Source organism: Neopelma chrysocephalum, unplaced genomic scaffold (genome assembly GCF_003984885.1).
Source record: "Neopelma chrysocephalum unplaced genomic scaffold, ASM398488v2 Primary Assembly neopelma1_90, whole genome shotgun sequence".
NCBI lineage: Eukaryota > Metazoa > Chordata > Aves > Passeriformes > Pipridae > Neopelma > Neopelma chrysocephalum.
The window spans coordinates 756781-772183 of NW_020897752.1; the positions used below are offsets into that span (position 1 = coordinate 756781).

Sequence of the window (15403 nt, forward strand, 5' to 3'; positions counted from 1 at the left end):
TCCCCAGTGGCTTTTTCAGTGTGTGTTGCTTGTGATTGACTTAATAAATATATTTGCTGTGAGGAAAAAGTCATGAAAATAAATAAGAATGGGTAGTAATTGCGTGAGAAAGGGAGGGAAGCCCTCAGAGGGGTGAGGGGGCAATTTTTTTGGGAGGGTAGAAGTTTTTGGAAGGTGGTAGAATCATCATCCTTGGAGGTGTTCAAGGAACAACCATGTCACCAAAAATTGTGAAATAAACTCTCTAACCAGTTTGTTGGATTGGAAAGTCAATGTTAATCAACACTGAGGTACATGGAGAACACTCCACAAAGCATGTACATCAGTTATCAAAACTTTCAACTATTTATAAATTCTAGCAAATTAAGGAATTGGTGTCCATTGGTTTACAAGTTACACAGTTCTCCTAATTAATTAGTATTCTATCTTCTATTTGTTGTTGATTTTTTGCTTCTCATGCTAATTTTCAGTCTTTTTATTATCTCTTTCCCATATAGGGAGAGTCTCAGTAATGGTCTTTGGTAGTTTGCTCTTCATCTCTGGTTTCTGTGTCTTTGTGCTTTATAAATCCTACATTCCTGGTGTCCAAGTCTCAACAATAAATTTCTCTCCTAGGCTTTGTTAACCTTCCTCCCCCAGGTCTGAGAACACCAAAGTACATCAAGCCCCAAACTTTTGTTTTTCTAACACATGGACATCACCCATAGCTTGCCTGTCATCCCTCATCTATTCCATGGATTAAATCTCTCAGCATTTCCCCCACTGCTGCATAAACTCCTTTTTAAAAAAAAACTTGTTTGGTAACAATACTGAGACCTTCGCCTCCTCCTCTTGCTCTTCTTCACCCTCCTCCTCCTTGTTCTCTTCTTCCCTCCACCTTTGCCCCCAGTGGCTTTTTCGGCATGTTTTGGTCACAACTCACTTCATAAATAAACTTGCTGTGAGGAAAAAGTCGTGAAATTCAATAATAATGGGTAATAATCGTGAGAGAAAGGGACAGAAGCCCTCAGAGGAGGGGGTGGCATTTTTTTGCAAGGGGCTGCACAGGGAGGTGGTGGAATCGCCGTCCCTGGAGCTGTTTAAGGGAAGACTAGACATGGCACTAATTGCCATGGTCTGGGTGACAAGGGGGGGATCGGTCACAGGTTGGACTTGATGATCTGGGAGGGCTTTTCCAACCCCAATGGTTCTGTCATTCTTCAACCCCCCGCACCCGCCATTTTGCCCCGCTTGGTGTTGGGGCAGGTCCCCTGTGTGAGGGGAGGGTGTGGGCACCTCCGTGCAAATGCAATGAGGCCGGGAATTAATGATGAAAAAAACAAGGGGTCATTTTTGTGGGATTCACACCCAAAAAAAAGGAGGGATTTAGGTGTCCTGGCCCCGCCAGCCCGCTTTGTACCGCAGGGCGCGCCACACTCAACATGGCGCCTGCCCTGAGGCCGCCGCCGCACCCAAGATGGCGGAGGGCGCCCGCCTCCCCCTCAGCGCACAACATGGCGGCGCCGGGGTCACTTCCGGCGGGCTCGGAACTGCGCAGCGCCAAGATGGCGGCGGCCGCGCTCGGAGTCTCCTTGAGGCACCGCGTCCCCGCGCAGCTCCTGCGGGCCGGGCCGCGGGCGGTGAGGGAGCTGGGGGGCTCGGGGGGGAGGCGCGGGGAGGAGGGACAGGGGGCAGAGGGGAGGCTGGAGGGACTGTGGAGAGAGATGGGGGGCTGGAAGGGGTGTGTCGGATTTGGGATTGGGCAGGAGGGGAAGGAGGTGAGGGGTGGGAGAGGGGGATGGAGGGAGGGGGCTGTGGGGCAGGACGGGGTCCGGGGTGCGGGGTAAGATGGGAAGAGTGGGTGGGAGAAGGGCAGTGGGAAGAGGATCAGTGGCAGAGGGAGTTGGGGGGAATGTGTGGGAGCTGGGGATGGGCAGGAGGGAAGGGGTGGGAGAAGGGGCTCTGGGCAGGGGCTGTGGGGCAGGACGGGGTCCGGGATGCGGTGAAACAGGGAGGAGTCGGTGGGAGAAGGCGGGTGTGAAGTGGATCAGTGGCAGAGGCGGTTGGGGGAGATGTGTGGGAGTTGAAGAGGGTCTGTGGGATTTGGGAATGGACAGGAGGGGAGGGATGGGAGAGGAGGCTGAGAGGGCTGGACGGGTCTGGGATGCGGTAAAAGGGGAGAAGGGGGTGGGCTGCGGGACAAGAGGGTCAGTGGCAGAGGGGGCTGGAGGGAGTTTGGGAAGGGAGGTGAGGGGTGGCAGAGGGGGCTCTGGGCAGGGGGCTGGAGGGGGTCCAGGATGGGCTAAAAGGTGGGAAGAGTGGGTGGGAAAAGGAGGATGAGCTGAGGGGGAAGAGGGTCGGTGAGGGGGATGCTGAGGAGGGTCTGGGGGCAAAGAGAAGCAGGAAAGGGTCTGGGAATGGTTTAGGGGGAGATAAAGGTTGACAGGAAATTGGGAGAAGGAGAAATGCACCAGAAAGGGGTTGGGAAGAGGTGTGGGAACAGGAGGAATAGGGATGTGGAGTGATTTAGGGAAATCTGAGATGGGAAGGTGGCCTGGAGGAGGAAGAAGCTCCCTGGGGGAATAGCGGGAGGAGGTGGTTTGTTGGCCTGGAGCTGGGTAGGGAGTATTTAGGAACTTCTGTAGGTAATTTGGGGGCAGGGAGAGCCTGCAGGGTTTGAAGGCCACGGTGCCTGCAGGAACACCTGTGGGAGCCCCTTAATTTTAGGATTATCTCCAGTACCCCATGGAGGAGGGAGCCCCAGGATGGGGGGGGGGGGGTTGCATCACTGGGTTACACCACTGCCACAAATCCTTGTCAGGATGTTCCCAAACCTCTCCAAATCCCCAAATACAAAGCAGTGCTGCCTCCTGTCACCCTGTTCCCTGGCCCCAAGGCCCGTGGAGGGAGCTGAGGGCAGTTTTCCCTGCGGATCCAGGAGTGCCGGATCCAGGAGTGCCGGGGAGCCCAGACGGCGGCGGCGGCAGCACCACGGCTCAAGAAATTTGCCATCTACAGATGGGACCCCGACAAAGCTGGGGACAAACCCCGCATGCAGACCTACGAGGTGGACCTCAACAAGTGAGTATTCCCTGCGGGAAGAGCTTTTCCAGGTGCTAAAGGTGTCAGCAGCTCACTGAGCTCCAGGGAATGATAAAAGCTTGGAGTGGCCCTGGAAGTGCTGCTCACTTGTCTTCAGCACAGGGGACACTGATGGTATGTACTGATAAGAGAATAAATTTCAATGATTAATGAATAATAATTTTGTTATTACAAATGATTTATTGGTAGTATAATTAATATGTTTTGGGTTTAATATATTTTAATATATGAAGATATAGTTCTATAAAATTTTATAATATAGAATAGATGTCTTTAAAATTATATAATGTTTTTTGTATTTCTATAGAATTATAGAATACATTATATACTTATGTATAATTATATAATATATATTTCTATACCATTATATAATAGATCATATAATGTATATTTTAAAATAATACATCTTTTTAATATAATTAATAAAAATTCCCTGATAATATAATCAGTTATATAACAAATTTTACTGTGGTTTTGTGGGGTTGTTTGCCCATCCCTCACCTGTGTGTGACAAATAAACTGTGCCCCGAGTGCCAATGTCCCAGTAGGGAATGGTCACTTTGTTTTGAGACTTTTGTGAGGTTTTATCTGTGTCCCTGAGTTGTGCTGAAGACTTGAAGACTTCAATACTCTTTATTTATGTGGAAAGTTTTGGGGCTTCTAGAAAAGAGGGAGAGTGATTTTTTTACATGGGCAGGTGGTACCACAAGGGGATGTGGTTTTAAACTAAAGGGGAGAGATTTAGGTGGGATATTGGGAAGGAATTCCTGGTTCTGGGGGTGGGGAGGCCCTGGCACAGGTTGCCCAGAGAAGCTGTGGCTGCCCCATCCTGCAAGTGTCCAAGGCCAGGTTGGACGGGGCTTGGAGCAACCTGGGCTGGTGGAAGGTGTCCCTGCCCATGGAGGGGGTGGCACTGGATGGTCTTTAAGGTCCCTCCCAAGCCAAACCATCCTGGGACTCAGTGTTCCAAAAGGACACTCCATGTGTAAGTCCCAGTCCCAGAGCTGGGAGAGAAGGTGGAAGTTTATTCCCACTGAGTTGCCTCTAATTTTGAGGCCATATTAACCTTGTAGGAACCACCTTCACACTTTGGTGTGGGATCCCAAAGACAGCTCCTGCTTCCCTGTGATTCTGGGAAGGGGTTCAGATTCCCTGTGGTGCAGAAACCTTCTCCTGGACACATCCTGCATTTCCCTGAGCTCCAGCTGGTGCCGTGCTCCTGCCCCAGGAATTCACCCCGAGCCCTTTCCAGGAGTTCCACACAAATTCCCCAGCCCCTACTTAAGAACCCCGTGACAGAGGACTCAGATTTCTGTGTGACTTGCACTGGTGGATAATTTCTGGGTGTTGCCCTGTCTGCTGGATAGAAAATTACAGAAGTTGTCCACGACTGTTTGGTTTTGTGTGTCTCTTGTGACTAATGGGGACAGACTGACTTGTTAAAGCCTGACCCAAAAGCAAAGAGAACCAGTCCAAGGCACTTGGGATTGAGTTGTGCTGTCTGAACCTTCAGGGCATCGGCAGGAGAAAGGGTTTGACTCCCACCCTCAGCAGGAAATCTCTGTTTTATTGCCTGGGATTGCCAAAAAATGTGTATTAATTGTAGCTGATCCAAAACCCTTTTAGGTGCTGCTTAGTTGGGGTGCCAGAAGCCCAGCCCTGAGTCTGGGGGGATTCTCCAGGTGAACTGACCCTGTTTTCTGGTTTAGGTGTGGGCCCATGGTGCTTGATGCTCTGATCAAGATTAAAAACGAGATGGACTCCACCCTGACCTTCCGCAGGTCCTGTAGGGAAGGTAAGAAGGATTTTCCAGCCTGGAATACTGTTTGTTGCTGACAGTGGATGTGTAACTCTTTAAAACTCTTCCACCTGCATGTAAGAAACACTCAGTGAATGGAGCAGCAAAGGCAGAGCTCGTGCTCAGAGGGTGTAATCACACAGCTCAGCCCCAGTTGTTCCAGTTTCTCTCCTGATCTGGTTCATCCTGCTGCCCTCCAGTGCTGGGCTGCGTGGGCAAATCCAAGGAGAGATTCCAGCAGCCAGACTGAGGGGGCAGAGACGGAATGGGAACGAGTTGTAGGGGCTGTTTCAGTGCTGCTGTGGAAATAAGACAGGGTGTAACTGGAAGAGCACTTAGGACTTCTAGGAATAGCTTCAGGAATCTTTTTCTTGGCCCTTTGACTAAGCCCAGGGATTGATTGAGGAAAAGGGCAGCTGGTGGTTTTCTGTTGTGGCTGCTCCTCATGCAGGTACAAATCAGCAGGTCTGGAGCTGCAGTAAAACTTCCCTGTTGGGTGACTTTCCCTGTAAAAATCCTCCTCGTTTCGGGGTCACGTTGGGATGCTGAGTTGTGGAAAAGCAAGAAGGGAGGCTGTTGTGAAATGCATTCCTTTGTGGAACAGCTTTGGATTTAATGAGGTGGGTTTGCAAGGAGGAGAAGTTTAAGGCCAGTTGCTGCCTAAAGATGTTTGGACTCGGATGGAAATGAAAAGCTCCAACGCAGCCGTTTCCTCTGGAATCTGCATAGCAGGTGGAGGAATTCCATGGGGAATGCTTGTTCTCAGTGTCTGATATTTAGATAGCCAAAAGATTCCCAGGCTGGAATGCATTGCCCTGAATACTTTCCTTGCAGAAGACAGGTTTTCAAGCTGGGCTGGTTCGATCTTGCCCCTTTTCTGCCATGCAGGGCAAAAAACAGCCCAGCTCCCACATTCCTGCTGGGAGCACGAGGTCCTGAGGCTGCAGCCCTGGCTGGAAAATACTTGTCACCGTTTCTGCAGCGGGAGGAATGACCCTGGTGCAGTGCCAGGGGAGCCTGGCAGCAGGGCTGACTGGCAGGGACATTCCTGGCACTCAGCTCAGCTGGGATGGGGAAAATCCTTGGAAATTGGAGTTTTGCCCTTCCAGCATTTGTCTCCTTCTCACATGAGGAGTATCTGGGACACTTCTGCAGTGCTTTTCTTGTCGAGCTTGGCTTTCCTGGGCTGCAGCTGATCCTTTTCTTACTGAAGGTCGTTAGTGATGTCATTTAATCTGTTTATTAGGCTGGTTTTGTGCTGCTGGCTCTGGGCAGTGTCTGTCCTCTCACCTTTGGCAGCGCAGCTCATGGCACTGCTCTGCACAGGCACCAAAATCCTCCTGTCTGAGGGATCTGGGTTTATAGTCCTGATTTGCAGGGATGCTTTGGACCATTTTTCTGCTCTCTGATGAGGGAGAGACTGTGGGGGCTGAGCCTGGTTAGTCCAGAGAAGAGAAGACTGAGAGGGGATCTCATGAATCCATATAAAATATCTCCAGGAGGATGGTGCCAGACTCTTCCCAGGGTGCCCAACGACAGGATGAGGAGCAATGGCCATAAACTAAAGTACAAGAAGTTCCACCTGAACATCTGGAAGAAATTGTTTCCGTGGAAGGTGGCAGAGCTGCCCAAGGAGGGCCTGGAGTCTCCCTCTCCAGAGACATTCCAGACCCATTCCTGTGTCACCTGCTCCAGGTGACCCTGCCTTGGCAGGCGGTTGGACTGGATGATCTCCAGATCTCCCTTCCACCCCAACAATCCTGTAATTCCATAACTGATGAAGATGCATCAGTTGCCCACGTTATAATCTTATTTTTAGCTGCCTCACACCAACACAACCTCGTGCTTCAAACCTCTGAGCAAAGCTCAATGTGTTCCCCTCCCGAAAAACTTAAACCTAATGAATGATTTGGAAGCCATGAGGTGTCCAAGCCACTTGTTTTGTGTTGTGGAAGGAGCTTCACCACTGAGAATGTGTTTGGACTTTGATGAAAGCGACTCCTGCATTTGTTTTTTATTTAAGTAACAACATGTTTGGCCCAGTGGCAACTCCTGGCGTTTTTCTTCTCACGTAGAGTTTCTTCAGGACAGCCCAGGGGCAGGTTTGGGGCCAAGAGGATCTTCTTTAAGAGGGCAAATTTAACCCTTTACTGCTTTTCTCCCACTCAGGCATCTGTGGCTCCTGTGCCATGAACATTGGAGGGGGGAACACGCTGGCCTGCATCAAAAAAATCGACTCTGATCTCAGCAAGGTCACCAAAATCTACCCTCTGCCCCACATGTATGTGGTGAAGGACCTTGTCCCGGTGAGTGCCAGCTTGGGACCGTGGCTGGCACCGTTCCAGGCAGGTTGGGGTGGGAAGGATGGCACTGGGAGGTGCCAGCCAAGATCAGGTCTCCCATTTCACGTGTTCCTCGTGCTGCTGGTTTTGGGTGGGTCTGCAGTGACTAAATCTGTCCTCCCCTGGAGGAATGTGGCAGGTCGAGGTAGGAGATGCCACCTTTTGTTGGAGTGGGGCAGGTGTTGGATCTCTGCTGCAGAACTTTGGTCTGCTGTGACACGAGGCTGTGCCAGGGAGGGTCAGGTGGGACATTAGGAGAAGGTTCTTTCCCCAGAGGGTGTTGGGCACTGACCAGGCTCCCCAGGGCAGTGCCACGGCCCCAAGGCTGCCAGAGCTCCAGGAGGGTTTGGACAACGCTCTGAGGGACAGGGGGGATTGTTGGGGTGTCTGGGCAGGGCCAGGAGTTGGACTCAGTCCCTTCCAGCTCAGGATATTCTGTAATTGTATAAAATTCATCCTAATAACTGTGACCTCTCTGCTCTGTGACCCTCAGGACCTGAGTAACTTCTATGCCCAGTACAAATCCATCGAGCCCTACCTGAAGAAGAAGGACAAGTCCAAGGAGGGCCAGCAGCAGTACCTGCAGTCCATAGAAGACCGTCAGAAACTGGTCACTGCTTCTTCTCCCCCCTTAAAGCCCCTCCCAGATAAGACCAGGCTTAAACCTTGATGTGCAGCAGGTTCTCATTGCCCGCAGCTGCCGCAGCCCCGGCGCGGTGGGACCTGTCCCCGCGGTGCAGGGCACGGCAGGGCCACTGCCCAGGGGGGTGTTGGCCCAGGAGCTGGAGCTGGGGCTGCCCTGGGCACTCTGATCCCATTCCCACTGCAACCCTGTGTTGTGGAGACGCTGGGCAGGCTCCAGGCTTGTCCTGTTCCGGGGGGATAAGGCTGGGATCTGTGTGTCTGCCTGGCCTGTGGCACACGGGGCAGAGCTCTCGTGTCGCTGCTTGCTGGGATTTACAGCCTGGAAAACTCATCCAAGTCCTTGTGGATGTGGAGACACGAGCGGGAGTGCAGGTTTTTGGGTGTCTGTCTCGAGCAGAGCGTTATTTTGAGGGGATGGTTTTGGTGGTGGAGATCCAAAATTTCTGCAGGAAGCTGAAGGGTGTCTGAGGAACAACTGGGCCATAAGAGCTTTTTAAAAAGCTGAGAGTGTGGGTAAGTTTTGGGGTGGGTTTCCCTGGCTGCCACAGTCAGGATCAGGAAATCAGCAGGTTTTTTCCCCTCTAACCTGCCTTGGTGGATCCACCATTCCATGATCCAAAGCTCAGCCTGCTCCACAGCAGTGCTGTCACTGAGGAGGCACCAGGGCTGGATTTTGGGAAAGCAGAGGTGGATATGAACAGCAAAAAGGGAATTCAGGGAAAAACCTGAGCTGCAGAGATCTTTGGGAGGATCCCACTGTATGTATCTGCAGGGACATCCCATAATAGCCCAGTCCCAGGTGTCGACAGTGACTGTGACATCTGAACAACCACAGGGTGAAAGAATCTCTATCCAAAGGCAACAATTCCTTCTCCTCCACTTCCCAGTGTTATCTGATCCATGTGTAAGGACTGAAGGGATTTTCCCCCTCCTTGGAATCGCTTTCTCATTCCAGGAGAAATCAGGGAACCTGGAAGGGAGGGCAGAGCTGCCTCACCCCGGGCACAGCTGGGGAACCTGCCTTTGATCTCAGGGCTGAGCTTGCTCTTCCTTTGGGTGCAGGACAAACCTGGATATGGTGCCAGCTGAAAAACTCCCCCCTTTTTCTGTAAATCCTGTGAAATGGTGCAATTAGAAATGAGACAAATTTAGATGGGGGGTCACTCTGACCTCCCTCTTGACGAGACTTTCCAAAGGCTTGCTCCAAGCTGCTGGGAGTTCTGGTATCAGGGATCTTCCAAAACTGAATTTAATGAGCCTTTTTTTCCAAAATAACTTTCAGATACTTAAATGAAGTTGGGTTGGACTCTTGTCTTTTAGTTTGGGGGAGGTTGAGGAGCTACAAAGAGACTTTGGAGACCCTCAGCTCCTCAGTTTCTCTTGTGTCCGGGGCAATTTTTTTTCTTAATCAAGTAGAAATAAGCAAAACTAAAAGTACCTGAATGACTTCTGTGTAGGACTAACTTTCTGTTCCTCTGTGCCTGAAAGAAAACGTCCTTGTTCAGTATAAAAATGGGGCAGTGACTGAAGGCTGGCACCGTTCCCGTGCCTGCTCTCCAGGACAAGCTCCGGGCTCTCCTGGAGGCTGCTGGGCAGACTTTGCTCTTCCTTCTTTCTGTAGCATGGCCTTGAATTGTTACCTGGTGACCTGTCTGTTCCTTCCCTCACTGGGACAGGCTGGAAGGAAGGAAGGAATGCAGGAAAATCAAGCAACTTACACGTTTTCCTTCAGTTCACACATTTCCCCCTGTTGTCACAAACACTGGTTTATTATGTGGGTCATAAAATCAGAATATCCTGAGTGGGAAGGGACCCACAAGGACTGTCAAATTCCAGCTCCTGGCCCTGAGCTGGGGGTCCTGGGTTGGGCTGGGGGGATTCTGTGTGCCTTGTTTCAGTTGCTTTGCTCCAGCAGCGCTTCCCCCGCCGGGAAGGGTTTGGTGGCGGTTCCGGAGGGGAGGGTGGTGCTGGTGGCAGTGCCCCTGTGGGGAGTTCCTGCAGTGACAGAGTGTGCTGTGCCCCCCAGGACGGGCTCTACGAGTGCATCCTGTGTGCCTGCTGCAGCACCAGCTGCCCCAGCTACTGGTGGAACGGGGACAAGTACCTGGGCCCCGCCGTCCTCATGCAGGTGAGGGTCCCTCTGTTCCCAGTACCCCTGTTTGCAGATGGTGAAACAACCCCATCCCGGCCCAGAATTCCCGTGTGGGATGGTTGCACTCTCCCCCTGGTTGGTGGCAGCCCCCTGAGGAGCATTCCTGGGCTGTGAGATCCTCTGCTTTCCAGGCCTACCGCTGGATGATCGACTCCCGGGACGACTACACGGAGGAGCGGCTGGCCCAGCTGCAGGACCCCTTCTCCCTGTACCGCTGCCACACCATCATGAACTGCACCAGGACCTGCCCCAAGGTGGGGATGTGTCCTCAGACAGGCCTGGAATGGGTTGGGTTGGGAGGGACCTTAAAGCTCATCCCATCCCAGCCCTGCCACAGGCAGGGACACCTTCCACTAGCCCCAGTTGCTCCAGCAACATCCCTGGACACTTCCAGGGATGGGGCAGCCACAGCTTCTCTGGGCACCCTGTGCCAGGGCCTCCCCACCCTCACAACCAGGAATTCCTTCCCAAAATCCCATCTGTCCCTGCCCTCTGGCAGTTTAAACCATTGTCCCGTCACAATCCGTCCCTCCCCCTCCTTTCCATAACCCCCCTTGAGGTACTGTCAGGCCACACCGAGGGCTCCCCAAAGCCTTCTCCATGTCCTTACTGGAGTTCCTGGCTCCTTTCCATGCACCCAGCTTGACACTGATGGGAAAAGATTCTCTTGGGTTTCTCTTTTCCTCAACCTTGCCCTGACTCACTCAGCCCTGTGAATCCCAGCGTTCCTGCAGCCGGGAGCATGCAGGGCTGGGGCAGGGGCTGGATCACACATCCCTTCCTCCTCAGCTGGGCTTTGAGGGCCTTTCTGTCCCCAGGATTTAGGAGTGGGATGGTGGGGCACTGCCAGAAATGCTCCAGGGAAGTTCTCTCTGGAATTTCTTTGGAAAATTGAGCAAACTTGCCCAAATCAGACCATGCCTCTTCGTCATCTTGAGTGACCTTGTGCCTGTTGTTGGGCAGAGCAAGTCCTGGAATGGTCTGGGTTTGGAGGGACCTCAAAGCTCATCCCATTGCCCCCCCTGCCATGGGCAGGGACACCTTCCACTGTCCCAGGTTGCTCCAACCTGGCCTTGGACACTTCCAGGGCTGGGGCAGCCACAGCTTCTCTGGGCACCCTGTGCCAGGGCCTCCCCACCCTCCCAGGGAAGGATTCCTTCCCAATATCCCATCTAACCCTGCTGACGGAGTTCTGCTTTCCCAGCAGCTCTGCTGTTTTCCAGACAACCTTTCCCTGCACCTGGTGGGGGAATCGTTCCTTGGGCTGTGGAATAGTGGGAAATGTTTGAGTGGATCACAAGTGTGGGGAGGATGAGCTGCCTGAGATCTGGGAGGATGTGTCTGTCAGGAGCTCAGGCTCATTTGTGGGGGTATTTTTCCAGAGTGATTCCCTGACAGCCCATAATTCCTCCTTTTTTAGGGAGCTGGCTCATCACCTGGGGTGACCCAGAGCTCAGCTGAAGGGGAAGGTGAAACCCAAGACTTGGCTGTTTGTAGGAATGTAGGGAAACAGCACTTGAGCTGAAATGTGAGGCAGATTTATGGTTAATAACATGTTCCCACTCACATTCCCTAGTCCTGGCTGTCCTGATCAGTGTGGAAGACCTGGTGGGATCTGCACCAGGGGTAATTCCTACTCATTCTCTGTCCCACACAGAATCCCCCTCTCCTTTTGGGCTTAGGATTGCTTGCTTTGGCACCAGTGCTGCAGGATTAAGGACCTTTGCAATGGGAAGTGGGTCTATTTTGTAGGAAAACCTGAGGGAAGCTCAGCTGGAGCATTTCCATGTTGTGCCTCGACCTTGTTCACCCCCCCAGTGCCTCCACACACAGCTTTTCTTGGTTTATAATTCCAGTTCCTGCCAGGCTGCTCCAAGCCTGTTTCCTGCCTCCAGAAGTCCAAACACCCATAAAAATGTGGAATTCAGTCCTGCTTGAGCTTCATTAAAGTCCCCACAGCTCCTTCTCCCCTTTGATCCTGGCGTTGCTGATTAAACCCGACTCCAAAGCCAAGGGAGTGTTTGTCTGCAGGCACAGGGAGGTGCTGCTGCTCCAGCCTCCAGGAGAGCTCCCAGCTCCCTGCCTGCTCCAGGCTGCTCTGCTCTTCCCATGGAAGTGGAGGCTGGATAAAGCAGAGCTGGCTCAGCACAGCCTGACCTCCCTGGAATGCCCCCCCTGCCTGGGGCAGGGCCTGAGCTGGCCCTGGGTGTCCTGACCCTCCTCAACCAGCTCTGCAAATGCAGCCTCAGTTAGGCTGGAGTCCAGGTTTTAGGGCAAAGAGGGGCTGAGCAGCTCCTCTGCCAACTCTTCCTATGAGTAGCAGCATATTTGGGAGCTGGGATCTGTCCTGGAACTTCCAGTGCTTGGAAGGAGGAACCACATCACACTGAACTCCAAATTTTAGGGGAAGAAAGGTTGAGTAGCAGGATATTTGTGAGTTTACTGTGACTTAAATCCATCCTGGAACCTCCCAGCCTTTAAAAGGAAGCACAGTGTCCTATTTTCCTCCAGCTTTTAGGGAAAAAAGGGATATTGAGCAGCTCCTCTATCAGTTATTGTTATGAGAAGCAGCATATTTGTGAGTTTACTACGACTTGGATCCATCCTGGAACCTCCCAGTGCTTGAAAGGAAGCACATCATCACATTTTACTCCAGCTTTTAGGGAGAAAAAGGGGTGTTGAGCACATCCTCTACCAACTATTTTTGAGTAGCAGCATATTTGGGAGTTGGGATCCATCCTGGAACCTCCAGTGCTTGAAAGGAGGCACAATGTCGTATTTTCCTCCAGCTTTTGGGGAAAAAAGGGTGTTGAGCAGCTCCTCTGCCAATTATTGTCATGGGAAGCAGCATATTTGTGAAACTGGGATCCATCCTGGAACCTCCCAGTGCTTGAAAGGAGGCACAACATCACATTTTCCTCCAGCTTTTGGGGGGAAAAAGGGGTGTTGAGCAGCTCCTGTCCCAGCTGTTTCTGAGTAGAGTATTTGTAGCATATTTGTGAGTTTACTCTGACTTGGATGCGTGGGAGGGAGGAAGGATGCTCCGGGTTTTCCAGAGGAACTGACCAACTCTTCCCTGCAGGGTCTGAACCCTGGGAAGGCCATTGCTGAGATCAAGAAGATGATGGCGACCTACAAGCAGAAGGCGACGGCTGCGTAAACCCCGGAACCTCCGTGTATCCCCCTGGAACCTCCGTGTATCCCCCTTGGAATCTCCATGGAACCCCCCCAGGGGCTCCACCCAGACACAGCTTCCACCCGGGGCAGCCACAGGAGCTTCCAGCAGGGAGTTGTTCTTCCCAGAGGTTTGCGCTTCCAATAAAGACTGGAAAGAACAACTTGAAGTCGGTGATTTACTGACTGTGGAACGATGTTGGGGCATCCCAGACCTCCCAGGGGGGTGGTTGGGAAGAGCTGGGGTGGCTCTGGGAAGAATGGAATTGGCTGGGAAAAGGAAATGGGGGAGGAATTCTGGTTCTGAAATCCCAAAGCAAAGTGAGGATCAGGAGCTGACACGGGATAAAATCCCAGAGGGAGCTCCATTGGGAACGAGGTGTCCTGTCACCACCCTGCTGGGATCCTGATCTTTAATCCAAGTCCTGAGGAATTTTTACTCCAAGACCTACTGAAATGGGATTTATTAGGGTTGAATCTCTCTCTTTTCTCTAATACAAGTGTGTTTTTACCCCAAGTTTCTCAAATTTGGGATATTTGTGGTAGGCTTGTTGCCTGGAGCAGCTCTTTGCACTCCTGGGAAGGTCCAGGAAAGAATGGAATTGGCTGGGAAAAGGGAATGGTGGAGGGATCCTGGTTCTGAAATCCCAAAGCAAAGTGAGGATCAGGAGCTGACACGGGATAAAATCCCAGAGGCAGCTCTGTTGGGAACGAGGTGTCCTGTCACCACCCTGCTGGGATCCTGAACTTTAATCCAAGTTCCTTAAGGAGTTTTTTGTTCCAAGTCCTAAGGAATTTTTATTCCAAGTCCTAATGGAATGGGATTTCTTAGGGTTGAATCTCTCTCTTTAATACCAGTGTGTTTTTACCTCCAGATTTCTCACATTGTGGTGGGTTTGTTGGTTGGAGCAGCTCTTTGCCCTCCTGGGAAGGGCCAGGAAAGAATGGAATTCTTTGCACTCCTGGGAGGGTCCAGGAAAGAATGGAATTCTTTGCTCTCCTGGGAGGGTCCAGGTTTGCTGTTTAATTGATGGTTTTTTGTTCTAACTGTAGTGGAAACTTGTAGGAATGTGCTGCTTCTGCTGCTGAGGCTCTCTGGGATGCTGGGATCCTGGCACTGGGATCCTGGCACTGGGATCCTGGCACTGGGATGCTGCTGGGAGGCAGGGAATGAGGATGAGGTGGGAAAGACTGATCCCAGAAATTATGCTGGTTTTTCCACATAATTTTTATCCTGCTGTAAGAGCTCGTTCCTGCCTCCAGAAGTCCAACTGGTGTTTCTGCCTTCGTTGCAAAAATACTTCTTTCTTTTCCCGGAGCCAAGGGTTTCGTTCCCAAAATCTCACGTGGGACGTGTGAATTGGAGACTTCCCACTGAAAATCCAGGTTGAATTATCCCAAATTTCTGTGTCTCAGGTTAAGCTGGGTCAGTGCTGGTCCTGCACGTGGCTCCTGGGACGGAGAATCCCCCAGGGAGAGGCCGTTGATCCCATTATAACGAGACTTTATCATTGTAATTATATAATATTATGATTATTTTGCATCCCTGTGCTCCATAATCCCGATTCCCTGCTCAAATCCAAGGAGCTGCTCATCAATGGCTGGAATAAACAGAGCTGTGATGCCCCCTCATCCTCTCCCACTGTTTTTTTTTTTTAGTTAACATGGGGGTTTTTGGGACAAAATGAACCAGTTTTTGCCGCCTTCATTTCAAATCCAGGCCTGTTTCCTGGGAATATTCGGATGGGAACACAGCAGGATCCGAAGCCTCTTGCTGCCTTGCCTGAGGTTTTCCTGCTCCAATGACAAAATCCACCTCACCTGTGAAGAAGATAATGGATTTCTCTCCCTCCATGGGCAAGGAACCCAAAGTGCCTTGTTTTGGGATGGGCTGGGATGTGGTGGGATGGGTGGGAACGGCCCTTTCCCGGCGGTTGGATTTTCCTGGCAGTGGTTTTGCAGGAGTTGGAGCCCCCCCAAAAGCCGAGGTGTGGCTGGGGGGGCTGATCCAAGGGTGTTGTGGGGTCTGCACCCCATTATTGGCTTTGGAATTCCCTGGGAGGGGGTTTCCAGGCAGGAATTGTGAGCTGGAAGAGAAAGGGAGGCAAAGCACGTTGGGGGGCAGAACCTGCTGGGTTTCCCTGAGGGATTTGGGGGCACAAAACCCTCCAGGGGGGCAGAGCCTGGGCTGTTCCCTGCAAACTGTCCGGG

At 51.9% G+C, this 15403-nt stretch overlaps 1 protein-coding gene across 1 annotated transcript; it reads left to right on the forward strand.

Annotated features, from left to right (window-relative positions):
• The first annotated feature begins 1529 nt into the window (after window positions 1-1529).
• Window positions 1530-13356, forward strand: SDHB (succinate dehydrogenase complex iron sulfur subunit B). Its single transcript, XM_027693225.1, has 8 exons — window positions 1530-1619; window positions 2933-3060; window positions 4791-4876; window positions 7049-7185; window positions 7715-7831; window positions 9893-9994; window positions 10150-10272; window positions 13101-13356. The coding sequence occupies exons 1-8, from the start codon at window positions 1545-1547 to the stop codon at window positions 13176-13178; spliced, it is 846 nt and encodes a 281-aa protein (XP_027549026.1). The 5' UTR covers window positions 1530-1544; the 3' UTR covers window positions 13179-13356.
• The last annotated feature ends 2047 nt before the right edge of the window (window positions 13357-15403 follow it).

Bases quoted from the DNA above. Each gene is read 5' to 3' on its own strand.
- SDHB (XM_027693225.1), top strand. From the start codon at position 1,545: ATGGCGGCGGCCGCGCTCGGAGTCTCCTTGAGGCACCGCGTCCCCGCG. The intron at 1,620-2,932 runs GTGAGGGAGCTG...TGCCGGATCCAG, and splicing joins TGCGGGCCGGGCCGCGGGCG to GAGTGCCGGGGAGCCCAGAC. The intron at 7,832-9,892 runs GTCACTGCTTCT...TGTGCCCCCCAG, and splicing joins TAGAAGACCGTCAGAAACTG to GACGGGCTCTACGAGTGCAT.